Source organism: Henckelia pumila, chromosome 2 (genome assembly GCF_033568475.1).
Source record: "Henckelia pumila isolate YLH828 chromosome 2, ASM3356847v2, whole genome shotgun sequence".
In the NCBI taxonomy this organism is placed as follows: domain Eukaryota; kingdom Viridiplantae; phylum Streptophyta; class Magnoliopsida; order Lamiales; family Gesneriaceae; genus Henckelia; species Henckelia pumila.
The window spans coordinates 51,423,159-51,450,586 of NC_133121.1; the positions used below are offsets into that span (position 1 = coordinate 51,423,159).

Genomic DNA, 27,428 nt, shown 5'->3' on the forward strand with positions numbered 1-27,428 from the left:
GATTTTGATGTATGCATGAATTTTTATTATGATTAAGTGTTTAATTTAATTTAATTTAAGTGCATGAAATGTATATATTATGTAGTATATTTTTATAAAAAATTATTTTAAGTATATTACATATATGTATGAGTGTATATGTATTTATAAATATTTTGAAGTAAAGAAATAAAATACAGTATTTAAAAAAAAAATAGTAGTAGTATCGGGTCGTTTCACATAAATGATAAATCCCAGTATTTCTAACTTAATATTCAAATGAATGTTAGATGCCTTAAAAAAATGTTAGATAAACATTAGGAATGAAACAAACTCACATAATATCAAAGAAAAACAGCTAAAAATTGATCATACCAAATTTTAAAAATAACAAAGTTTGGGTGTTGTTTAAAAATTATAATTTTCAATATAATTAATTCAAATATATTTTTGGGTCTTAAAATCAACAAGCATTATAAAACAAGGTGTGACGAGTCAAAAGAAAAACATCTCGTAAAGGAAAAAATTGTTAATGGAGGATGAACAATAAAGTAATAAGGGAAAAAAAGAGACAAATGGAAGAAAAAAGAAGAGACCCAGGATATAATGGAAGGGTATTTAGGGATTTCAAAATATTAGAAAGGCGAATTTAGTACTTTTGCAAGGACAATTTTTTTCATACACAGGTACCGAACGCGTTTGTATTTAGGAATTTTAAGGCAATTTACTAATATATTATAACCTTATCTGATCGGTTATTGAAACGAAACGAAACAAAGCATTAACCAGGAGAATTGGTGCTTAGGGTTTTTGATTCGATCACCCAAAACCCTGATATTCGAACTGGTTCAACGTTTCGAGTCTTGTGAGATTGAATTGATTGGTTTATATGAGTGGTGGAGTGATGGCGGAGGAGGACATTGAGTACGAGAGCGATCCGGAGGAGCTGAAGATGTCGCTGAAGATGCGGAGGAGGCAAGCTAGTGATGATGAGGAGGAGGGAGGGGACGATGGCGAGGAGAAGCCTGTGCGGAGGGTTGATGAATTTGATGGAGAATCTGAAGGTGCTGTGGCGGAGTATGAGGATGATTTGGAGGAGGAAGATTATTATGATTTGGACGAGGAGAATATGGAAGAGGAAATAGAGGAGGCAAAGTATGGAGAGAGAGGAAGTGAGATTGGTGGCGGCAGTGTGTTGGTTGTGCCGGTGGATGGGGCGCAGCCTGTGAAAGCTGGGTTCGACGGAGATATGGGGGAGGAGATAGTGGTTAAGAATGGGGCTGAGATTATTGACGAAATTCGTGGTGGGCATGAAGAAGACAAGAAGGAGATTGAGCCATATGCAGTGCCCACTGCTGGTGCATTTTACATGCACGATGACAGGTTTCAAGACAACACCCGTGGACGAAACAGGTATCAACTTCTTTCTGGGCTTTTTGGTTTGAGTTGAATTGTTTGGTCGTGGAAAGTTTGGATTTTTGGAGCTCGAAATGAATAGATATTGGTTGTTCTTTAATGGTGGTTTGTTGGCTAGTATTAAGCTCATCTTTCGAAAAGAAGCTTTATATCTCATATTGTTTATCTCTCTATGGTGAATAAGCTTATTCAATTTTAGGTTCTTGGTATATGGTTATATTCCATCATCTGCTTTGGGAGAAGGGGATAAAAACATTTTGGAGATCTGTAATAGAATTTCAAAGTTCTGTTAAAAAAGTTCTACTGAGAGGAAAATAAATTCATTTAGAACCCATTCCTTTTCTTTCTGAATTTTGTTGTGCTTAGGCGAATGCTGGCTGGAAGAAAGCTTTGGGAATCTAAAGATAACAGGAAATGGGGACATGATATGTTTGAGGAGCTAACTACGCCTGAAAGGCTTTATGAAGAGGTGGATAGTTTTCTTAAGCCCTTACTATTTTTGAGCGCTCTTTTTTTTTTTTTTAAAAATGTTCGTTTTGTCTTATACATATTAATATCTTCAGCGCAGGGGATCAAGAGGAAATTTTCGAGGTCGTGGGAAAAATAGAGGCACAGGCCTTGGGTATGCACGAGGATATAGGTCCGATAATCACTCTAATATTAGCTCTCAAAATAGTAACAATCGTAATAATGCTCCTAAAAGAATGAGAGGTCGAGGACCCCGGAGGTATCAGCCATCTTTGAAAAACAACGAGGGATATCACACGCAAAATAAGCAGTGAGTGCTTTACTTTTCTCTTATATTTTTTTTCTTATATATTGATCATGTTCTGATACGCAATTTAATTTTTATTTGTATGTCTAGGAAATCAGTTGAGAAGTCTTCCTATGTTACTTCTATAAAAACAAGCGAATCTGCTTCAAATGCTGAGATGGACATGATTCTGCCTAGGAAACAAGGATTTGCTTCTAATTTGAGCATTGCTTCTCCTCCATTTTATCCCTCTGGTTCTTCTTCAAGGCATAATGCTGTAGAGCATAAGAGGGATGTACAAGCTGGCACAAGCAATCGAAATAGTCAGCAATCTGCCGTAGATGAGAGTTTTAATGTGACAAAATCATCTGCAATGCTGAAGGGGAAGAGTATAGTAGATTCTATTGGTGTTCAGAAGCTTGCTATTGGTGATTCGCTTTCTGCAACAGTCAGGAAGCCTTTAAACAATATGCATCTGCCGGTATCTAGCTCTCTCTCTACTAATGCTGCTCAAAATCAAATGAGAGGTCATGGAAGAGGAAAAACTTCCTCGACAAAGTTGGCCTATCAACCAACATACTCTAATAACCAAGTCAACAGAGTCCCTACACCAAACCAGCTACAAACCGTTCCCAGATATCCTGGTCAGACTCCTGCTCAATCTTCCGTACAAACTCCTGATCAGCAGGTTGCACGTGTGCCGAGTTCACATGCTGCTTCTCCACCAAAGGTGGCTGTGATAGAACCTAGCAAGCTGGAGTATCCTTCAGAATACAGTAAATCCACGACTGCATCGGTTGCTACAGGAATAGAGAAAAGCCATGTGCAAGGCAGGGGCTCCTTTCTGTATGGTGGTGCTCATGTCATGGGTGCCTCTGACAATGTGGGAGCTGCTCATGCTGATCAAAACTTTCCAGCTTTCTTGCCAGGTAATTAACCCTCTATTGTGTCTTCTAGAGAGAGAGGAGTTTTAATGTGAATCTAGCATGCAGTTCCTAAATTTCAAGTGCATTAAAACAGCTTGTTACATTGTTATGCCATATTTTAAATTATAGCTGATATGTACTCCATAACAGACGTGCTGTTGTCTTTGTAGGCTTATCTATTTTATTCTTTGACAATATTTGTGCATGTTTTCGTTAGAGAAACTTAAGATTGTCTCTTATTTTTCTCTGTTATTTATCAGTAGTATTGTTATCTTTTTGTAAATGATTGGATTACGAGTCTGCTGCATCTTTCTTTCATTAGTTTTGCTTTTCCTGATGTTTATTACCTTTGGATGATTCAGTCATGCAATTTGGAGGCAAGCATCCTGGCGGAATGGGAGTTCCTGCAGTAGGCATGGCTTTTCCTGGATATGTTGGTCGACAACAACTTGGATTAGGGAATTCTGAAATGACTTGGTAATAACTTATTATTCAGTTTTTAAGTACATTCAGATTCGCTCTGTGAAGTCCACATGATTGATAGCTTAGTGGTTTCAAAATTATTTTGTTCAGCATTTTTTGCCATATAGTTATACCCAGTGTTCTAAAAATCGGCCTAGGCGCTAGGCGTCGGCTGATCGCACCGAGAAAGTGCTAGTCGGCCAGCCTAGGTGGGCTCTAGTTGAAAAGGATTATTTTATTTTATTTTATTTTTGCCTTTTAAATTATAATGCTAATAAAGAAACTAGCGAAAATTTTTATTTAGACTTCCACGAAAAACTTTTCAACGTCGTTTCAAAAGAGAAGAGAAGAAAACTACGGATAATACTTAGAGTAGATTTGTGTTATTTTATTAGTTATGTAATTTTGAATTCATTTAAAATTTGTTGTTATTGTGTTGGAGTTATAACATGTGATTTATTATGTGTTATCGTGGAATCCGCCTAGCGACGCCTAGTCCCCGCCTAAGCAGTTTAGGCGCTAGGCGTTGGTATGGCGCCCCGACTAGCGCCTAGCGAATTTTAGAACCTTGTTTATGTCTGTATCATGTGTGAGAAACCGGGATTTCGGGATTCTAGTTTTTTAACAACTATTTCAATGATTTATTGTTTCTATAATATCAAGGTTACCTGTCATAGCTGGTGCTGCTGGAGCATTGGGGGCACAGTATCGTCCTCCATTTATCTCTGCTGATGGTTCCTATCATACTCAACCATCATCTGGAAAGGTGTCTACTGTTACAGCTGCCTTGAGGTAGATAGGATAATACATGTGATTCCATTATTAATTATATCCAGCATCATCTTGATACATACTAGTCATGTGATATGTTTACTCGATTTCATATTTCTTTATTTATGCTAGTTCGATCTCTGTTGTGGTGCGTTTTAGCTTTCCTTTTTAGAGTTCCTGTATTTTTTTCTATGTTTTAATGCCAAAACTGTGATTTGATGTATTGATGCAATGAGGAACAATAAACCTAACGACTGTGGTTGCAGCAAAGAAAATAAAGTAGTATCTGCAGAGCTTACAAATGATGAGTCTGGGCAAAGGCAAAAGAATCCTCGCAGGCAAGTGGCGATTATTACGTCTCCTACACTTTTTATATAGAATTCCTGATTAATGCAGTTCTTGTCTTGCAGATATACTGAGATGAAGTTTGACCAGTGAAATAACCAAATCGATTTTACTGGTTGCAATAAGCAGTTTGATTCATGAAAGTTTTGAGTCAATATCATCCATCTGTTGGCTATTCAGTAGTTTCTTCGTTGTTCTATTGGTGCTGCTGACCTTTTAGGCCCTTTGCGTTTTCCAGTTGATCCTGGAGCACTTAGGGCTGTTACATTCTAAGATGATTTAGGTATTTGCTCTATTTTTTGGCTTTGTGCTTTGAGTTTGTTGATTATTAGCTTATGTTTTCAGGATACTGTTAGAAATTCCAATACCATTCATCAATAAACACAATCTCAATGTAATGGTAACAAATATATGGAAGATTGTATTGATAGGAAGAAAGAGGTATGCTACTTGAAACAACCGCTGAGTAGATAATCAAGTTGGTACAAAAACAAAATTACAAGAAAGAAAACTCCTAGCCACTGCTGGTGTAATTGAAATTTGGAATGATTTTAGAATACACGCAGCACTCATATATTACTGGTTTCCTTGTATGGTATGCAGTCTTTCCTTTGTCTCCTTACCCTGTCATTCAGATTTAATACCAAGGAGCTCAACCTTAGCCTCTGATCGTGTGGTGGTTATTTTCTTCCCCTTGTCATAAACCGGAGTAACTACTGATAACCTTCGTTCAGATTTAATACCAAGGAGCTCAAGCCTAGCATCTGACCGTGTGGTGGACATTTTCTTCCCCTTATCGTAAACCGTAAGGCTGTCAGTAGTTACTCGGACAAATTACATCTACCCCCACCCATAAAAAGAAGGAATCCTTGAATCTCACTGCTGAGGATATTAAACACCAGTCCTGGAGTTTTGAAATGTTAGCATTCTGGTCAGAATCCGCCAAATCCTTTGTTATGCACTTTGTAGTAAAAATAAATTGCGATGAAGGAGATGACAGTAAAAATAAATTGCGATGAAGGAGATGACATTGGCACGCCTCAATATAATTTGTTAACAGGTGACTTGATAAAATTGTTTAGAAAATCGAACATGCAAGATAGGAGGAGAAGTCATATTATAGGATGCCATTTTGCATTTGTTGTGAAACTGAGATTATATGCTGTCATTAGTATAAGTATTATTCATTCTCTATTTTCATCGTGATAGGTATATGCGAATAAATGCCTGATCTAGCTCCTAAGATTTAAAGGAGTAACTTGCTGCAGATTGGAAGGTGGTATTTTCTTTATGTGATTCTGTAAGAACATCAAGTTATCGAATAATCCCAATCTTGTACTTAAAACTGAAATTCCATGGTGGACAAGTAAATGACTCATTGTATAACACCTCAGGTATTGTGCATTAGCCTTATCATGAAAATGCTATGAAGAAGATTGAAGGGAGTAACAAAAGTTGTGAAGATGCTTGCTTGCTTGCTTTGTGTAATCAAGCTTTTGGGGCATATTAAATGGTTCGTTCTTTGACGATTTTTCTTTTCTTTTTTTTTTTTTTTTTTTTTTTTTTGTTTTGGATTTTTACATTTGGATTTTTCGTGGTATGGTATGTTGGTTTCCATAAAAAGTTGCTTGGTATTGATGGTCAACAATACTGTGGTAGATGTTCCTATCCTCACTGGACAACATTCATAAAGAAAATTACATGTATCATCTTATGAAATCCTGAGTTTGTTGATAACCTCTATGAAAATTTTTTGAGCTAATAATCCCTATTATTCAAGATCTGTAGCAATCACGCTTCCTTACAGCTAGAAAATGACAAAAATACCATTGTTTAAATAAATATTTAAATTAATTCTGTTTTATAATTCTATATTTAATTGAATAAAATAATCAAATTTTAGTTAAATAACAATGAAAATAATATATAATTATTTTATCTTAATATTTGTTATACGTTGAATATATTTTAATAGTAAATTATATTATTACATTAAATTAAATAGTAAGTTTAATTATTTTTTAAATAAAATTTAAAATTTAAATTATTTAAAACGATTATATAAATAAACTTAATGAAAATATAAGCTAATAAATTGATGTCCTAATTTAAATTTTTAATAAAGGGTGGTTAAATAGTTTATAAAAGTCATTTAAGGACATTTTTTAAAGTACTCGATCTAATAAAATACTAGAATTTTTTAAAATAATAACAACTAATAAAAATACATATAATACATATATGTCCATACATATATGTGTAAACACTAAAATTAAATATTTAATAAAAACTAACATAAATGATAATAATTTTCTAACCACAAAAAACGTGTAAATGCGGAATTTGTTGAAAAACACTGCTAAAATCTATCATGATATAAAAGTACTAATAGCATCGGTCACGGACGCCGTCTGCAGTGAACTCATAGACCCTCACCGCCGGTCGGAGCTAGTGTGCTATCATCATACTCACTTGCACCATATAAGCGTAGTGAGCCTAGAGGCCCAACATATTTTATCTCATAATAACAAGGTTTAAAAATCACACAAGCACATGATCATACTAATACATATAACTTACATGAACAAGCATGCATGATCTTAAAAATATCATAAACATCTGTCATCATCAGTCAATATATACATCATAACTAATCATACATAGCATAATTGAGCATGTCATCATCATAAACGGTCTATGATCATATCCATGAATGTGACTAATAATTGTGCCGACTGATCAGTCTAAAGAACCAACGTACGTGGCGGTGAATAATCACCTCTGTGTTGGTGGTAAACCACCTCTGTGCTGGTAGTAAACTACCTCTATGCTGGTGGTAAACCACATCTGTGCTGTCACATCACTTCAATTTCCATCAAAAATATTTTTCATGCTCAATTCTCAATCATTAACACCATAAAATATTTCATGTATGCATGCACTTAAAATATGTCTGTAATATATATTTAATTAATTTTCATAATAAATATACTTATACTTAAAATAAACTTCATGCATAAATGAATTAAATATATATTTCGCACTTAGTTATTTTTCATGGAATTGTCCAGACTGCTGGTCCCCTAGACTTCAGCCCATAAAATCTAAGACTGACCAAACATCAAAATTTGACCCAAATAAAATACTTAAACATAATTGGGCTCAAATAAAATATTTAAGCCCAATAACTTAGTTAAGCCCAATATTAATTACTGACAGACCCAAGAATTCACACTCTGACCCAATAATTCCCATGGACTCCCAAGTCCATGAAAATTATTGGGCTTACTTAAATAACTAATTTTAAGGCCTAATTAAAATAATTAGAGCTCAAATAAATTTTTAAACAATTGAATTAGCCCAAAAATACCACTTAATCTAATTAATACTTAAAAATAAAAATACCCGAGCCCAACTAACTTAACCCGGACCCGGACCCGAACCCGGACCCAACTAATATGACTCATGACCCGACAGACCCGACCCGGACCCCTCCAGCCCTGGTCCAGCCCGCCTCCAGTCCAAAACCCGATCCCCCCTCCCTATTCCCTTCTTGGCCGCGAGCAGCAGCTGGCCGGAGCACCACCGCCACTGGCTAGCCCACTTCGAGACCTTTCCAAAAAGCTAAGAACCAACTCAAACCATGCACTATAGGTGGAGAACGAACCCAAATACCAGCCAATATCTGATCTCGCGCGCGCAGGTGAGAGACTCGACCAAAACCGTTCGTTCTCCCTACTTCGGCCACCTTTTGCCTTCAAACCACTTCTCAATTCCAGCCAACATCTATAGTTTTCCAACCAGTCAAAAATCAGCCCAAACCGTGGCTTGAGGAAGGAGAACGAATCATTCTCCCTCAGACAAATTTGCGCGCACCCTTAGCCATCAACTGATATTGTAACACCCTCAACCGATGAAGATGTTACAAAACTAACATAACCTTACAATAACGCGGAAAAGAATTTTTTTTTTTTGAAAGATGTATGCATACATCAAACCTTACTTAAAACATTTCAGAATAGTTTACAAACCAAATCCAAACCTTAAAATTTATAAAACTTGTTTACAACCTTAAAATACATCATAAAGTTGCAAATAGCTCAAGACATAGCATATCACACTCAACACATAACACACTCATGCATCGCCCGCCGGTCCGACTCCTTGCTCTTCTTCATGTCCGACATTAAACTCGTCGACATATGCATAAATGTCATCCTCATTACCTACACCATTCAAGTATAGTGAGTCTAAAGACTCAGCAAGTATATGCAGTAAAAATCGTGAGATTTCAAATATCATTTAAACGTAACATAACATAACATAAACTCATCATTTGGTGACGAATTATGCGAAATTGTGGCAACCGTCATAATGGGCACATTCATCCTTTTCTTGTTGATCAACAAGCATATGGCACTAAGCCTCATAACATTCGTTCTTTGGAAAGGCCCTCTCCGGAGCTCATCCTGGAGCACCAGTCCCGTGTACTTATCTGTCTCATGAGCCATGTTTGGAAAGGCCCTATTCGGAGCCCAAACCGGAGCACCAATCCCGTGTTTGCCACCACAAAGACACATAAGACATCAAAATCTTTTCATGCATCAACATATCATATCATGCTTCATCTTAACATCATTCATCATATCATTTCATTCATTATGAAACATCATTGTTTCATCCTAAATTCCGTCATAACTTTCATTTCATGAACATAAAACTTTACTCCATTACTTCATGCATGTCATAGATGATAAAAATCATACTTTCATATTGAACATAGGTTTCATGAATGAAACTTAGACATTTACATGCATCACATAGCGTAATCGATCCACGTAAGTCGTTTTTGTCGTTCTTGACTTAAAACTTGAAACTTTTTGCATAGAAACTCTTAAATATATTTTAGAAGCCTTAAAAGATCATAACCATGAATTTAGGACCCTAAAATAAAATATTAAAATCATAAATTTCGAATGAAAGGGGCGCCCGCTCAACTTCTAAGCGCGGGCGCGCCTGACCTGCGCAACCGGTTCATCTTGCTCGCTCCAAAACTCTATTCTTAATTCAGAATCTGAAAAAGTGGTAAACATGAAAGTTGTAGATCTTGTTCTTGGCTTTCGAATGCCGAAAACCTCACCTAAAATAGATTTTTTCAGTAAAAAGTTATACTGATTCCCCCGAGATGTGTCACTGCCGGAAATTCAAAACATTTGACACACTTCAAGGCAATTTTGGTCAATCTTCCAAAATGATTTTGACAAAACTCAAAACATGAAAGTTGTAGATAAATAAACTAGCTTTCAAATAGAATTGGCCTCATATCATTTGGATCACTATCCTAATTGTTATTCTCAAAATCATAACAAGTATAGGTAATCCGGTGCCACCAAACACAATTTCAACACTTCAAACTTCAAACATAAACTTCTTTTAATCAAAATCCTAACTACATAAATCATCAAAGCTCATTTTCTTGTAATTGAACATGGTTTAACTAACTTCAAAACATTAAAATCTTAAAAGAACATGAACCTCTTGAATCAACTCAAGTACTTGACAAGAACAACCTACGCTTCACGATCTCGTAAAATCATAACTTCATGCTCTTGAAATTCATGAAAATCATGAATAAATATCTCAACACACAACAATTCATATCAAAATACATAATAGCTTGAATGGGTTTCAAAATCTTTTAAATTTGTACTTGCCTTGAAATGAAGACGAAGTTGATTCGGATTCTTGGCAACGAGCTAACCACACCAAGAACGAGATTTGGAACTTTGGCTTGTGACTTTCTTGAAGAACCGTGAAGGTTCAATAAAAAAACAAGAAGGAGAAGATGATAGAATGGAGAGAAGGGGAAAGAATCGTGTAGAGGATAGGGAAGAAGAGAGAGTCAAGGGAACAAGGGGACATGGGAAGTAATGGGGTGGGGAACCGGGTAGATAGATAGGATAATGATCATTCAATACATAATGTGTGTTCATCTCTAAAATGCAGTCAGTCACCCGTCCCGACTCGTCTGATAAAAATACCATCCCCCGACTCATGCATCAAAAACATATCAATATTATACTTAAAACGTTCGTAAAAATACGCTCTATCATCTCGTTCGTAGGTTAGCCTCGTCCCATGATTCCAAAATCAAACTCGACCTGAAACCATTAACTTAATCGAAAGCGTTAAACATAAAATAATTATATCATGAAACCATAATCATTAAATCATAACTTAAACAATTTATGGCATAAAATCATAAAAATTATTTTAAAATCATCGTAAGTGAGTTTAGTGGATTTGGACCTTACAACTCTACCCTCCTTAAAAGAATTTTGTCCTCAAAATTCGACTCACCAAATAATTCTGGGTATCGGCTACGCATATCTTGTTCAGTCTCCCAAGTAGCCTATTTTACTAATTGATTGCGCCATAAGACCTTTACCATCTTGATCTCTTTGTTTCTCAACTTCCGGACCTGTGTATCCAAAATTTGGATAGGTACCTCTTCATATGACAAGTCTGGCGTCCACTGAACTGGTTCATGACGAATGACATGGGAAGGATTTGAGATATACTTCCTCAACATCGAGACATGGAAGACGTCGTGTGCTCCTTCTAGATTTGGAGGCAATGCTAATCGATAGGCTCTTTCTCCAATCTTTTCTAGGATCTCGAAAGGCCCTATATATCTCGGACTCAGCTTTCCTTTCTTCCCAAATCTCAAAACTCCTTTCCAAGGTGACACTTTCAAGAACACATGATCACCTACCTGAAACTCCAAGTCTCTACGCCTCTTATCGGCGTAGCTTTTCTGTCGACTCTGTGCTGTCAACATTCTGTCCTTGACTTTTGCTATCATGTCGATTGTCTGTTGCACTATTTCTGGTCCCAATACAGCTCTTTCTCCCACTTGATCCCAATGCAATGGAGTCCTACACTTTCTCCCATACAAAGCCTCATAAGGAGCCATTCCAATAGTAGCTTGATAACTATTGTTATATGTGAACTCCACTAAAGGCAATTTCGATTTTCAATTTCCTCCGAAGTCAATCATGCAAGCCCTAAGTAAATCCTCCAGTATCTGAATCACTCGCTCAGATTGTCCATCTGTTTGTGGATGAAAAGCTGTACTGAAGGCTAACTTTGTCCCCAATCCATGATGTAAACTCTTCCAAAAGTTTGATGTGAACCTGGGATCCCTGTCAGAGACTATCCTTGCTGGAACTCCATGCAATCTAACTACCTCTCGAATATACAAATCTGCATATTGATTCATCGAGAAGTTTTTTCTAACTGGTAAAAAGTGAGCTGACTTCGTCAACCTATCAACTATTATCCATATTGAATTCATTCTTCGTTGTGTAATTGGCAGTCCAATCACAAAGTTCATGGTGACATCTTCCCATTTTCAAGTGGGAATGTGTAATGGTTTCAGAAGTCCTGCTGGCCTTTGATGTTCAACTTTGACCTGTTGACATGTCAAACATTCGCTAACAAACTTAACGATGTCTTTCTTCATACCTGGCCACCAGTATAGCATCTGTAAATCCTTGAACATCTTTGTACTCCCTGGATGAATAGAATATGGTACAGTGTGAGCCTCAATCATCACATCTTCCCTCAGTGAATCTACTGCTGGTACCCACTTTCGCCCTTTGTGATGCACGATCCCATCCTTCACTGTATACAATGCACCCCCTTTAGCTTCATCTTTAAGTTTCCAAGTTAATAATTGCTGGTCTGAAGCCTGACCTGTTCGAATCTTGTCGAGCAAACTTGGAACCATTGTTAAGGCTGATAGGGCACAAACTTCCATCGGCTCAACTACTTCCAATCTGAGTCGTTCAAAATCTGCAATCAACTCTTGTTGAGTTGTCATTCTGTTCAAAGTTGCAGATTTACGACTCAAAGCATCTGCTACTACATTAGCTTTACCCGGATGGTAGCTAATATTACAGTCATAATCTTTCACCAATTCGAGCCATCTTCTCTGCCTCATGTTCAACTCCTTCTGGGTGAAGAAGTACTTCAAACTCTTATGATCAGTGAAAATCTTACACTTCTCACCATAAAGGTAATGTCTCCACAGTTTGAGTGCGAAGACAACTGCTGCCAATTCAAGGTCATGGGTAGGGTAATTTTTTTCATGAATCTTCAACTGTCGTGAAGCATATGCTATCACCTTTCCATCTTGCATCAAGACAACCCCTAATCCACTCTTGGAAGCATCTGTATAAATTACGAATCGACCTGTTCCTTCTGGTATGGCTAGTACTGGTGCTGTCATCAACTTTTTCTTTAACACTAAAAAGCTTTTCTCACACTGATTAGACCATTCAAACTTCACACTTTTGCGAGTTAATGACGTTAGTGGCAGCGCTATCTTGGAAAAATCCTGAATGAATCTCCTATAGTAACCTGCTAATCCCAAGAAACTCCGTATCTCTGTAGCATTTTTTGGAGTAACCCAAATTTTTAATTGCTTCTATCTTTGCTGGATCAACCTCTATTCCCTTAGCCGAAACTATGTGACCCAAAAATGCAATCTGTTCCAGCCAAAATTCACACTTATTGAACTTAGCAAACAATTGTTTTTCTTTCAGAATCTGCAAGACTGTAGTTAGATGCTGACGATGCTCATCTGAACTACGAGAGTATATCAGTATGTCATCTATGAATACTATGACAAACTGATCTAAGAAAGGCTGAAACACTCTGTTCATAAGATCCATGAATACTGCCGGTGCATTGGTAACTCCAAATGGCATGACTAAAAACTCGTAGTGGCCATAACGAGTCCTGAAAGCCGTCTTATGAATATCTTCATCTTTCACCTTCAATTGGTGATAACCTGATCTCAAATCGATCTTGGAGAATACTACTGCCCCTTGTAACTGATCAAACAAATCATCAATCCTTGGCAGTGGATATTTGTTCTTCATTGTTACTCGATTCAGCTCTCTATAATCGATGCACAGTCTCATAGACCCATCTTTCTTCTTTACAAACAATACCGGTGCACCCCAAAGCGATATACTCGGTCTAATAAAGCCTTTATTGAGTAGCTCTTGTAGTTGCACCTTCAATTCTTTCATTTCAGTCGGTGCTAATCTGTATGGTGCTTTGGAAGCTGGTTGGGTTCCGGGCATTAATTCAATCCCAAATTCTACCTCCCTAGCTGGAGGTAATCTTGCAATATCATCATGAAATACTTCTGGGAAATCTCTCACTACCTCGACGTCTTCAAGTTTCGGTCGAGGTAATTCTTGGTCGCAAGTGACACTTGCGAGGAAACCTTCACATCCTTTTATTCAACAGTTGCCATGCCTTACCTACTGAAATTAAAAGAGATGAATTATTTTTCGGTGTGGCATGGAATAGAAACGTTTCTCCATCCTTAGTTTTCAAGGAAACCGTCCTCCGTCTACAGTCTATGGTAGCCTCGTAACAAGACAACCAATCCATACCAAATATCACATCAAAGTCCGACATTTTGAGGATAATAAGATCAGCATACAACTCATGACCTTGCATCTGTATACTGCATCCTCTGATAATCAAATCACTACCCAATTCTTCCCCTGAAGGCAAAGATATACTAAACCCCGAAATTGACTTATCCGGTACCAAACCCAATTTATTAACAAATTCAACAGATATGAATGAATGTGTAGCTCCAGTATCAATTAAGATATGAGCAGGAATACTGGAAACATTAATCATACCTGTGACGATGGCTGAGTTTGTGTCCACTTGCTCATGAGTCATGGCAAACACTCGGCCTTTGACCGGTCCTCTTTGTTGGGGACATTCCTTTGCAAAATGTCCTGGTTGTTTGCACAAGTAACATACACCAGTTCCCATCATACATTGGCCTGAATGAAGTTTTCCATATTTTTGACAAGCTGTTGGTGCATTTGCCGATTTTGGTGCTGGCAGAGCCAACTGTTTCTGCCCTTGAGGTCGAGGCTGTTGTTGTTGGTACGATCGGTGTTGGGGAGGGGCTTGGTACGGCCTCTTTCTGTTAGAATTTCCTTGTTGGTCTCGACCCTGATAGTTAGATCTCTTTGCCTGTGACTCTTTGATAATATCGTTTCTGTCCTTTTCGGACAGCATGGCCTGATCTACCGCTTCTTTGTAATTTTTCACTCCACTTAGTCTAACATCCTTTCTGATGAAGGCATTCAACCCTTCTGTAAAGTGTTTCAACTCTTCAGCAGGATCACCAGAAATCATCGGTACAAAGTATCTTCCCCTTTCAAACTTCTTTACATACTCCGCAATTGACATGTTTCCTTGACGGATCTCCAAAAACTCTCTAGCCAACCTGTTTCGGGTGCTCACCGTGAAATATTTGCCGTAGAACACATCCTTAAATCCATTCCAAGTAAGGGTGGTTAGGTTCAACGCTGCTTTGGCTCCATTCCACTAAACACGAGCGTCATCATGGAACATATAGGTAGCACATCTCAATCTATCCGCATCCGTGATCTGCATGAATTCAAAAGCAGTCTCCATAGCTTGGAAACATTGTTCCGCAATCAAAGGATCAGTCTCTCCTTTGAACTCAGGTGGTCCCAACTCTAAGAACCTTTTGTAGATAGGGTTTTGATTAGCCGCAGGATGGTTATTTTCGGCATTAGCTGTCTGGGCTTGAAGCAACTGTTGGATTTGAGCTCCCTGAGCACGGCTTTGCTCTTGAAGCAGAGCAGTTAATCCCGCCAAAAACTGGTTGTTTTGATTGTTCTCACTATCTGGCCCGCAATCATTATGGTTGTTGTTAGCGGCATTGGCGTTGGCGTTGGTGTTATTTCTCCTACGTGATGCCATAGTCCTAAAGTCCAATATTATCCACACCGCTCAGTCACGATTCAATACGTAAATATACTTTAACATGTAACATGCATACAATATCTCATCGCATTATCATACACATAATCGAATAAACATCATAACTTACAGACATGAAGACTGAGCGTTGGAGTCGTGGCGAGTATGCATGAATGTTTCAAGAAAACCCAGAGCGAACTGCTCTGATACCAAACTGTAACACCCTCAACCGATGAAGATGTTACAAAACTAACATAACCTTACAATAACGCGGAAAAGAAATTTTTTTTTTTGAAAGATGTATGCATACATCAAACCTTACTTAAAACATTTCAGAATAGTTTACAAACCAAATCCAAACCTTAAAATTTATAAAACTTGTTTACAACCTTAAAATACATCATAAAGTTGCAAATAGCTCAAGACATAGCATATCACACTCAACACATAACACACTCATGCATCGCCCGCCGGTCCGACTCCTTGCTCTTCTTCATGTCCGACATGAAACTCGTCGACATATGCATAAATGTCATCCTCATTACCTGCACCATTCAAGTATAGTGAGTCTAAAGACTCAGCAAGTATATGCAGTAAAAATCGTGAGATTTCAAATATCATTTAAACGTAACATAACATAACATAACATAACATAAACTCATCATTTGGTGACGAATTATGCGAAATTGTGGCAACCGTCATAATGGGCACATTCATCCTTTTCTTGTTGATCAACAAGCATATGGCACTAAGCCTCATAACATTCGTTCTTTGGAAAGGCCCTCTCCAGAGCTCATCCCGAAGCACCAGTCCCGTGTACTTATTTGTCTCATGAGCCATGTTTGGAAAGGCCCTCTCCGGAGCCCAAACCGGAGCACCAATCCCGTGTTTGCCACCACAAAGACACATAAGACATCAAAATCTTTTCATGCATCAACATATCATATCATGCTTCATCTTAACATCATTCATCATATCATTTCATTCATTATGAAACATCATTGTTTCATCGTAAATTCCGTCATAACTTTCATTTCATGAACATAAAACTTTACTCCATTACTTCATGCATGTCATAGATGATAAAAATCATACTTTCATATTGAACATATGTTTCATGAATGAAACTTAGACATTTACATGTATCACATAGCGTAATCGATCCACGTAAGTCGTTCTTGACTTAAAACTTGAAACTTTTTGCATAGAAACTCTTAAATATATTTTAGAAGCCTTAAAAGATCATAACCATGAATTTAGGACCCTAAAATAAAATATTAAAATCATAAATTTCGAATGAAAGGGGCGCCCGCTCAACTTCTAGGCGCGGGCGCGCCTGACCTGCGCAACCGGTTCATCTTGCTCGCTCCAAAACTCTATTCTTAATTCAGAATCTGAAAAAGTGGTAAACATGAAAGTTGTAGATCTTGATCTTGGCTTTCGAATGCCGAAAACCTCACCTAAAATAGATTTTTTCAGTAAAACGTTATACTGATTCCCCCGAGATGTGTCACTGCCGGAAATTCAAAACATTTGACACACTTCAAGGCAATTTTGGTCAATCTTCCAAAATGATTTTGACAAAACTCAAAACATGAAAGTTGTAGATAAATAAGCTAGCTTTCAAATAGAATTGGCCTCATATCATTTGGATCACTATCCTAATTGTTATCCTCAAAATCATAACAAGTATAGGTAATCCGGTGCCACCAAACACAATTTCAACACTTCAAACTTCAAACATAAACTTCTTTTAATCAAAATCCTAACTACATAAATCATCAAAGCTCATTTTCTTGTAATTGAACATGGTTTAACTAACTTCAAAACATTAAAATCTTAAAAGAACATGAACCTCTTGAATCAACTCAAGTACTTGACAAGAACAACCTACGCTTCACGATCTCGTAAAATCATAACTTCATGCTCTTGAAATTCATGAAAATCATGCATAAATATCTCAACACACAACAATTCATATCAAAATACATAATAGCTTGAATGGGTTTCAAAATCTTTTAAATTTGTACTTGCCTTGAAATGAAGACGAAGTTGATTCGGATTCTTTGAAACGAGCTAACCACACCAAGAACGAGATTTGGAACTTTGGCTTGTGACTTTCTTGAAGAACCGTGAAGGTTCAATAAAGAAACAAGAAGGAGAAGATGATAGAATGGAGAGAAGGGGAAAGAATCGTGTAGAGGATAGGGAAGAAGAGAGAGTCAAGGGAACAAGGGGACATGGGAAGTAATGGGGTGGGGAACCGGGTAGATAGATAGGATAATGATCATTCAATACATAATGTGTGTTCATCTCTAAAATGCAGTCAGTCACCCGTCCCGACTCGTCTGATAAAAATACCATCCCCCGACTCATGCATCAAAAACATATCAATATTATACTTAAAACGTTCGTAAAAATACGCTCTATCATCTCGTTCGTAGGTTAGCCTCGTCCCATGATTCCAAAATCAAACTCGACCTGAAACCATTAACTTAATCGAAAGCGTTAAACATAAAATAATTATATCATGAAACCATAATCATTAAATCATAACTTAAACAATTTATGGCATAAAATCATAAAAATTATTTTAAAATCATCGTAAGTGAGTTTAGTGGATTTGGACCTTACAGATATGGCTCGACCTGGCCCTCTCTTGGCTCGAACCACTCGAGCCAACTGACCCTAGGGACACCCATACACGTCTCCAGCCAAGGAGCAGCAGCCATGTTCAACCCATGCAAGAAAAACGTGACAATAAGATGCAAACAAGCCATATTCATCAGTTTTTCATCCATAAAATAAAGATCTCGCATGAAACATCATATTATCAATGCAAAACGTGATGAAATTAGAATATGTAGCTTATATGTTGTTGAAACGAAAAGAATTCAACATGCCTTTGATTTTATTCGAAGCTTTTATCGCGTGTACGGACTTCGGGACGACGGATTTACAAAAACTCAATAAAAATTCTCAAAGTCGGCTATGGAGGCTTGTGTTTTTGCTGGAAAAACGTGGAGGAAGGTGGAAGAAGATGGAGGAGGCGGCTAGAAGGAGAAACGTAAGATATGGTAGGATTTAGGGTGTAGTTTAGGATAAAATTAAATTATTATTTAATATACCATAACATAATATTTTAAAACTCATAATTAAAATTTTAAATCTGATAATATCATGAAAATCCCGAAATAATATAATAGAGGATTTCTAAAAGTTACTGAAAGTCATTAAAATGACTAATTTTGGGTAAAAATGGGCACATATATAAATATATATTAATAAATACTATAATTTTCATGAATAATACCTTGAAATAATATTTTAAGGCTCCTAAAAAATCTCATAAAATATTTTTGATGAAAAACTAATAACTCGTCCGTCCACGGTCCCGTCTACGCGATAAAATTAATCATTTACTCAAAAATCTAAAAATCCCATAATTGCGGGTTAAAAACTAAAATAAACTTTAAACCATGCACATAAATCACATAATAACATATAAATATCATTTAACCCACATTTTCAAATTTTTAAATAATTATTTTTCTTAATTATGCATGAGAAATTACTTTTAAAAAAAATACCGGGTGCTACAATTCTCTCCCCCTTAAAATAAATTTTGTCCTCGAAATTAAGGTACTTACCCAAACAACTCCAGATAGCGAGTCCTCATGTCGGCCTCGGTCTCCTAAGTAGCTTTCTCCTCAGAATGATTCAGCCACTGAACCTTGACCATCCGTATGACCCATGTCCTAAGCCTTCGCTCCTCCCTAGCCAAAATCCGCACTGGCCTTTCCTCGAAAGCTAGCTCTTGCGTCAACTGTAGAGGCTCATAATCCAGAACATGCGACGGATTTGAGATGTATTTCCGAAGCATGGATACATGAAACACGTTGTGCACTGGTGCGAGACTTGGTGGTAGCGCCAAACGGTAGGCAAACGTGCCAACTCTCTCCAAAATCTCGAATTGACCAATATATCTCGGATTGAGCTTGCCTCCGACCAAAGCTCATCACACCCTTCATAGGTGACACTTTCAGAAACACATGGTCACCAACAGCGAACTCAAGATCTCGTCGTCGTGTGCCAGCATAACTCTTTTGACGACTCTGAGCAGTCCTCATACGATCACGAATCTGAGTCACAACATCTGCAGTCTGCTACACTATCTCGGGACCAAGTAGAACTCTCTCTCCAACTTCATCCCAGTGCACGGAAGATCTGCATCTCCTCCCATAGAGAGCCGCATAAGGAGCCATGCCTATAGACGCCTGATAACTGTTGTTATAGGTGAAGTCCACTAACGGCAAATCTCAATTCCCAAGAGCCCTGGAACTCAATGACACAAGCCCTCAATAGATCCTCGAGAACCTAGATCACTCTCTCAGACTGGCCATCTGTCTGGGGATGAAAAGTTGTGCTGGACAGTAACCTAGTCCCCAATGCAGTGTGTAGACTCTTCCAAAAATGCAGATGTGAATCTCGGATCTCTGTCTGACACAATATACACCGGTATGCCATGCAGTTTGACAATCTCTCTGATATACAGCTCTGCATACTGAGTCAAAGTAGAAGTGGTCCTTACCGGTACGAAATGAGCTGACTTGGTGAGTCTATCCACAATCACCCAAATCGTTGTACAACCTCTTGCACTCCTCAGAAGGCCAACCACAAAATCCATCGTGATGTTTTCTCACTTCCATTCCAAATGGGAAGAGGTCTAAGCAACCCAGCTGGACGCTGATGCTCTGCTTTGACTTGCTGACAAGTCAAACACTCTGATACGAATCGCCCAATGTCCCTCTTCATACCAGGCCACCAATATAATGACTGCAAATCTCTATATATCTTCGTACTTCCAGGATGAATGGAGTACGGAGATGTGTGAGTCTCTTTCAAAATCTCGGCCCTCAACTTGTCAACGTTCGGTACCCACATCCGACCTCGATACTGAACAATACCATCCACGACATTATAAAAAAGACTGCCCTTGGCCTCGTCCCTCTGCCTCATATGCTGTAACTCAGCAGGCTGTCCATCTCTGATCCGATCTCGAAGAGTCGGCTGCACTATCAATACTGCTAAACTCGGCGCATGACCGCCCGAGTAGATCTCTAAATCAAACCTCTGAATCTCCCTCTGAAGTGGCAACTGCACTGATAAACAAGATACTACCGACGTCTTCCGACTCAATGCATCAGCCACTACATTAGCCTTACCCGGATGGTAGCCAATGTCACAGTCATAATCCTTCACAAGCTCTAACCATCTGCGTTGCCTCATGTTCAACTCCTTTTGAGTGAAGAAGTACTTGAGGCTCTTGTGATCAGTGAAAATCTTTCACTTCTCGTCATACAGATAGTGCCTCCAAATTTTCAATGCAAACACAACTGCTGCAAGCTCTAGATCATGCGTCGGATAATTCTGCTCATGAATCTTCAGTTGTCTCGACGCATAGGAAATCACTCTGTCACACTGCATAATTACGGCGCCTAAACCTAGCTTAGACACATCTGTATACACCATTAACTCCTCATGAGCGACTGACATCGTTAACACTGGTGCAGAAGTGAGGACTCCTTCAACTGATCGAAGCTCCACTAACAATCAGGACTCCACATGAACTTCTCATTCTTTTTGGTCAAGGATGTCAAGGGCACTGCAATAGAAGAAAAGCCCTTGATAAACTTTCTATAGTATCCTGCCAAACCCAAGAAACTGCAAATCTCTGATGCGTTCTTCGGAGTTCCCTAGTTCTGCACTGCCTCAACCTTAGACTGATCCACAGCTATCCCATCTCTAGAAATAATATGGCCAAGAAATGCCACCTGCTCAAGCCAAAAATCACACTTGCTGAACTTTGCATACATTCTATGCTCTCTCAGAGTCTGCAAAGCTGTCTGGCATCGCTAACACTGGTGCAGAAGTGAGTGCCTCCTTCAACTGATCGAAGCTCCTCTGACAATCAGGACTCCACACGAACTTCTCATTCTTTTTGGTCAAGGATGTCAAGGGCACTGCAATAGAAGAAAAGCCCTTGATAAACTTTCTATAGTATCCTGCCAAACCCAAGAAACTGCGAATCTCTGATGCGTTCTTCGGAGTCCCCCAGTTCTGCACTGCCTCAATCTTAGACTGATCCACAGCTATCCCATCTCTAGAAACAATATGACCAAGAAATGCCACCTGCTCAAGCCAAAAATCACACTTGCTGAACTTTGCATACATCCTATGCTCTCTCAGAGTCTACAAAGCTGTCTGCAAGTATTGTCTATGCTCCTCAATGCTTCGGAGTAGATCAATATGTCATCAATAAATACTATGATGAACTGATCGAGGTACGGCTGAAATACCCGGTTCATGAGATCCATGAAGACCGCTGGAGCATTAGTCAACTCGAAAGGAATCACTAGAAACTCGTAATGCCCATAACGTGTCCGGAAGGCAGTCTTGGACACATCTGCATCTCTGATCCGCAACTGATGATATCCAGATCGCAGATCGATCTTTGAGAAAACCAAAGCTCCCTGCAACTGATCGAATAAGTCTTCTATCCTCATCAGTGGGTACTTATTCTTTATTGTAACCTTGTTTAGCTCTCGGTAGTCAATACACAATCTCATGCTACCATCCTTCTTCTTCACAAATAATACTGGTGCTCCCAAGGAGAAAAACTAGGGCGAATAAAGCCTTTCTCCAATAACTCCTGAATCTGCTCCTTCAACTCTTTCACCTCGGTAGGAGCAAGTCGGTACGGTGCCTTAGAGATAGGCACAGTATCAGACATCAACTCAATATTGAACTCCACCTCTCTTGCTGTTGGAATCCCTGCAACATCATCCGAAAAGACATCCAGAAAGTCACGAACAACTTCTATATCTGATAAAGATCTGCTAACCGATTCTGACGCTGTAACAACACTGGCAAGAAACCCCTGACAACCTCATCGCAATAATTTCCTCGCACGTACAAAGGAGATAACATGCGAACCACTGCTACTCTGAGATGCAAAGAAGACAAACGGGTCGCCCTCAGAAGGTTTCACTGATACTGTCCTCCGACGGAAGTCAATCGAAGCTCCATTAACTGTCAGCCAGTCCATACCCAAAATCAAATCAAACCCGATCATCGGCAAAAACACTAGGTCAGCTCTGATGGAGTGTCCCTGCAGCTCTAACTCCAAACCTCTGATTATACTAGTGGTAGTAAGAATCTGCCCAGATGGCATAGTGACATCATACCCTATGGTAGCAACCTCAGGTGTGATACCTATCCGTCTGATAAACTCCAGGGAGATAAACGAATGCGTGACTCCCGAATCTAACAATGCAAACGTATAGTTACCCCTAACCAGAATCCTCTCTGCACGCAAAAGATTTCCAAGCAGATGCACCCAAATCTTAATTTACCCAATTTCACACCTGTGGACTACTCGTCTTCGAGGCATATTGCATCACCACACATTCCTCACGTAAATCGCAATGCATTACTAATTATTTTGAAAATTTCATAGCATAAAACCTTAAACTATGAACACATGCTCCTAATAAAATATTAAAACATGTAAAACTTACAGACCAGTAGTGTGACTTCTGAGCTCTATGTAGCAGACTAGTCACCCTCCAAAGACGGTGCTCTGATACCAAATGAAACGACTCGAACTAATAAATTACTAGAATTTTTTTAAAAAAATAATAACTAATAAAAATGCATATAATACATATATGCCCATAAATATATTATAAACACAAAAATTAAAAATTTAATAAAAACTAATATAAATGATGTTCAAATATTTAATAAAATTCTCGAATCATGCAATAATAAAATAATGTCTCAACTCAAAATCCGTAAACCATGCATACATAATAAAAATAATAATTTTCAACCACCAAAAATGTGTAAATGCGGAATTTGTTTAAAAACATTGCTACAATATGTCATGATATAAAAGTACTAATAGCATCGGTCACGGGCGCCATCTGCAGTGAACTCATAGACCCTCATCGCCGGTCGGAGCTAGTGTGCTATCATCATACTCACCTGCACCATATAAGCGTAGTGAGCCCAGAGGGCCAACATGTTTTATCTCATAATAACAAGGTTTAAAAATCACACAAGCACATAATCATACTAATACATATAACTTACATGAACATGCATGCATGATCTTAAAAATAATGCATCATAAACATGTGTCATCATCAGTCAATATATACATCATAACTAATCATACATAGTATAATTGAGCATGTCATCATCATAAACGGTCTATGGTCATATACATGAATGTGACTAATAACTGTGCCGACTGATCAGTCTAAAGAACCAACGTACGTGACGGTGAATAATCACCTCTATGCTGGTAGTAAATTACCTCTGTGCTGGTGGTAAACCACCTCTGTGCTGGTAGTAAACTACCTCTATGCTGTGGTAAACCACCTCTGTGCTGTCACATCACTTCAATTTCCATCAAAAATATTTTTCATGCTCAATTCTCAATCATTAACACATTATAAAATATTTCATGTATGCATGCACTTAAAATATGTCTGTAATATATATTTAATTAATTTTCGTAATAAATATACTTATACTTAAAATAAACTTCATGCATAAATAAATTAAATATATATTCCGGACTTAGTTATTTTTCATGGGATTGTCCAGACTGCTGGTCCCCTAGACTTAAGCCCATAAAATCTAAGACTGACCCAATAACTTAATTTAAGCCCAAACATCAAAATTTGACACAAATAAAATACTTAAACATAATTGGGCTCAAATAAAATATTTAAGCCCAATAACTTAGTTAAGCTCAATATTAATCACTGACAGACCAAAAAATTCACAGTCTGGCCCAATAATTTCCATGGACTCCCAAGTCCATGAAAATTATTGGGCTTACTTAAATAACTAATTTTAAGGCCTAAATAAAATAATTAAAGCTCAAATAAATTTTTAAACAATTGAATTAGCCCAAAAATACCACTTAATCTAATTAATACTTAAAAATAAAAATACCCGAGCCCAACTAACTTAACCCGGACCCGGACCCGGACCCGGACCCAACTAACATGACCCATGACCCGACGGACCCGACACGGACCCCCCAGCCTTGGCCCAGCCCGCCTCCAGCCCAAAACCTGATCCCCCTCCCTCTTCCCTTCTTGGCCACGAGTAGCAGCTAATCCATGGCTGCTGCCGCCCTACTCCAGCCGCTTTTGGCCGGAGCACCACCGCATATGGCTAGCCCACTTCGAGACCTTTCCAAAAAGCTAAGAACCAACCCAATCCATGCACTATAGGTGGAGAACGAACCCAAACACCAGCCCATATCTGATCTCGCGCGCACAGTTGAGCGACTCATCCAAAACCGTTCGTTCTCCCTAATCCGGCTACCTTTTGCCGTCAAACCACTTCTCAATTCTAGCCAACATCTATAGGTTTCCAACCAGTCAAAAATCAGCCTAAACTGTGGCATGAGGAAGGAGAACGAAGCCTTCTCCCTCAGAACCAAAATCTGCCCGCACCCTTAACCATAAACTGATATGGCTCGACCTGGCCCTATCTTTGCTCGAACTCTAACATCCGGTATTTTTAATACGTAAATTCGCATGCATAATTAGGAAATTTATTTATTTGAAATTTTAGAGTATGGGTTAAATATTTATGTGAATTATTTGTGCATGATTTAATTGATTTTCAAGCATTTAACCCATAATTAGAGATTTTCATGATTTATGGTAATTGAATTATTTTATCGCGTTGACGGGACCGTGGACGGACGAGATGACAACTTTCTATCCAATTTATTTCATGAGCATTTTTAGAGCCCAAAAATATTATTTTGAGTTTTATTTCCTCAAAATTATTAGTATTTAATTTTATATGATTTTAGGAGTCCATTTTTATTCAAAATAAGCCAAAATAATGACTTTTTATTATCTTTAAAATTCCCTTAATTATTTATTTCGGGATTTTTAAATTAGTTATCAGATTTTAAATATTATTTAGAGCTTTTAAGTTATATATTGTATATTTAATATCCTTAGTAATATTTTAATTATTCCAAAACCTATTTTTAATTAAAACCTTACCCTAATTCTACCCCAAACCCTCACGCCTCCAAGCTCTCAGCCGACACCTCCTTGCATCTTCATCTTCTTCATCGGCTAGCAATCTCCAAGGCTCCATAGCCACAATTTTGAAGCTTTCGAGTTGAGTCATCGTCGTCCCGTCGTCCCGGACTCGTCACCTACGCCTTTTCTCTTCAAACTTCGGTGCAAACCATGATTCTTTCTCTATTTTTCGTGCCATATCAGTTATTATGCGTGTGTGTGTGTGTAGGCATCAAACTTTTCATTGAAATTTTCAGTAAAACAAATCGGATTTCTGGAGGTATGCACATGGTTCTTTGATTTCATTAACATACTCACGTTTTTATGGTTATGGGTGTGCATGGCTGCTGGTCCACGGTTCAGAGGGGGGTCTTAGGGTCCCTAGGCTGGGTTTGGTTGGATGGTTAAGGCTGGAACAGGGCTGGAGTCGAGCTGCATCAGTTCTGGGTCCAAGGGTTCGCAGGTTAGGGTTTGGGAGAAGAGGGGTTGGCTGGGGCATGCAGGGCCGAGAACCAGCCGACCCATGGCCAGGTTAGGACCGGCAGGACTTTGGGAAGGTCCTGCCGGCGGCGGTCCGTCCAGTCGTGGCCGGACTGAAGCGGCAGCAGCCCTTGAAGGGCTGCTGCACGCAGCCGAGGGCAGCTGCGAGGGGGGGGCTTCGGGTTATGGGTTTGGGGTGGGTTCTGGGTCGGGTAGGGGTCTGGTCGGGTCTGGGTAGTAGCAGGGTCGGGTCAGGTGGTCCGAGTCCGGGTTAGGTGGGCCGGGCTTGGGTAATTTAAATTTTTAAGTATTTAATGGTTCAAGTGAATTTTGGGCTTTTAAAATTAGTTAGAAAATTATTTGGGCCTCCAAATAATTTTATTTAGGCTTTTTAAATTATTTTTAAGTTAGCCCAATAATTTTTATGGGCTCGTGGGCCCGTAGGAATTATTGGGCCAGCCTTTGGGCTTTTGGGTCCATTGGGCCGGAATCGAATGTTATTGGGCCAGGATTGTTCTAATGGGCTTTAAGTAATTATTTGGGCTCAGAATAAGTATTGTTGGGTTTAAGTATGTTAATGGGCCAGTCTCAGTATTAATGGGCCAGAATTTTAAGAAAATGGGCTTGAGTGTTAGGGCCAGCAGTTCAGTACAACCCATGAGAAATTGCATGTGTCCTGAATATATATTTAATTATTTTTAAGCATGGAAGTTATTTTTAATATTTATATGTTAGTATGAAATTAAATTAAATATATATGAAGGACACACATTTTATTTAAGTACATGTATTCATGAAATAATTTTTTTTATGCATGATTTAATGTTTAAGGTTGAGCAAAAGAAAATAATTTTTATGTTGGAAGTTGAAGTAGTGTGACAATTTGAGAGAAATTCGTCCCCATATGTGAACTATTGAAGGGCAGTTTACTGCCAATTTAAGAGGTGATTCGTTACCGCCACGTACGTTGGTTTACCACGCTGATCAGTATTTAATGTATGTATGGTTACACTATGGATACAACATTTCGATGTTAGAAAATACTTTGCTCAACAATGTTTATGTATTATTATGATATTTAAGTTTATGTTATGTTCATGATATTTTTAAGCATGCTCATTCATGTATATATTATGTATTAGTATTAAAGTGATTTAAATTATTTTAAACCCTTGTTATGTTAGCATGTTGGGCCTCTAGGCTCACTACACTGATATGGTGCAGGTGAGTACGTAGAGAAGGACAGTACCCACCGGCGGCGAGGACCTATGAGCGGACATGCAGTAACCCCGTGACCGTTGTCTGAGTCTATGTCATGTTATGAATATTTTT

General features: G+C 38.3%; 2 protein-coding genes across 8 annotated transcripts; one reads left to right on the top strand and one right to left on the bottom strand.

Annotated features, from left to right (window-relative positions):
• The first annotated feature begins 720 nt into the window (after positions 1-720).
• LOC140880796 (protein MLN51 homolog) lies at positions 721-27,339 on the top strand. Of its 7 annotated transcripts, none has more exons than XM_073285564.1 (11): positions 721-1,392; positions 1,762-1,864; positions 1,959-2,173; positions 2,261-3,078; positions 3,438-3,552; positions 4,201-4,329; positions 4,575-4,646; positions 4,719-4,936; positions 5,863-5,929; positions 6,048-6,166; positions 27,321-27,339. In XM_073285564.1, exons 1-8 carry the CDS (start codon positions 869-871, stop codon positions 4,744-4,746), a joined length of 2,004 nt encoding a protein of 667 aa, XP_073141665.1. In that variant the 5' UTR covers positions 721-868; the 3' UTR covers positions 4,747-4,936; positions 5,863-5,929; positions 6,048-6,166; positions 27,321-27,339. The 7 variants fall into 7 exon arrangements, with proteins under 7 accessions (XP_073141665.1, XP_073141671.1, XP_073141669.1 ...); XM_073285570.1 differs by lacking the exon at positions 27,321-27,339 and adding an exon at positions 5,257-5,713 and having other exon boundaries at positions 6,048-6,386; XM_073285568.1 differs by lacking the exon at positions 27,321-27,339 and having other exon boundaries at positions 4,719-5,713; positions 5,863-5,953; positions 6,048-6,387.
• Positions 11,690-15,489, bottom strand: LOC140877604 (uncharacterized). Its single transcript, XM_073281137.1, has 7 exons — positions 15,251-15,489; positions 14,385-14,986; positions 14,127-14,240; positions 13,674-13,963; positions 12,718-12,982; positions 12,226-12,510; positions 11,690-11,919 (listed from the first exon to the last, which is right to left on the bottom strand). The coding sequence occupies exons 1-7, from the start codon at positions 15,487-15,489 to the stop codon at positions 11,690-11,692; spliced, it is 2,025 nt and encodes a 674-aa protein (XP_073137238.1).
• Positions 27,340-27,428: the final 89 nt, after the last annotated feature.

What these genes read in the sequence shown, in the direction of transcription:
- LOC140877604 (XM_073281137.1), bottom strand. Translation starts at nt 15,489, where the DNA reads ATGGCATCACGTAGGAGAAATAACACCAACGCCAACGCCAATGCCGCT. An exon ending in AAACTCAGCCATCGTCACAG is followed by an intron (nt 14,241 to 14,384) that starts GTATGATTAATG and finishes CTTTGCCTTCAG; the next exon opens with GGGAAGAATTGGGTAGTGAT. An exon ending in TTACCTTTATGGTGAGAAGT is followed by an intron (nt 12,511 to 12,717) that starts GTAAGATTTTCA and finishes AGTTGATTGCAG; the next exon opens with ATTTTGAACGACTCAGATTG.
- LOC140880796 (XM_073285564.1), top strand. Translation starts at nt 869, where the DNA reads ATGAGTGGTGGAGTGATGGCGGAGGAGGACATTGAGTACGAGAGCGAT. An exon ending in AACACCCGTGGACGAAACAG is followed by an intron (nt 1,393 to 1,761) that starts GTATCAACTTCT and finishes TGTTGTGCTTAG; the next exon opens with GCGAATGCTGGCTGGAAGAA. An exon ending in TATCACACGCAAAATAAGCA is followed by an intron (nt 2,174 to 2,260) that starts GTGAGTGCTTTA and finishes TTGTATGTCTAG; the next exon opens with GAAATCAGTTGAGAAGTCTT.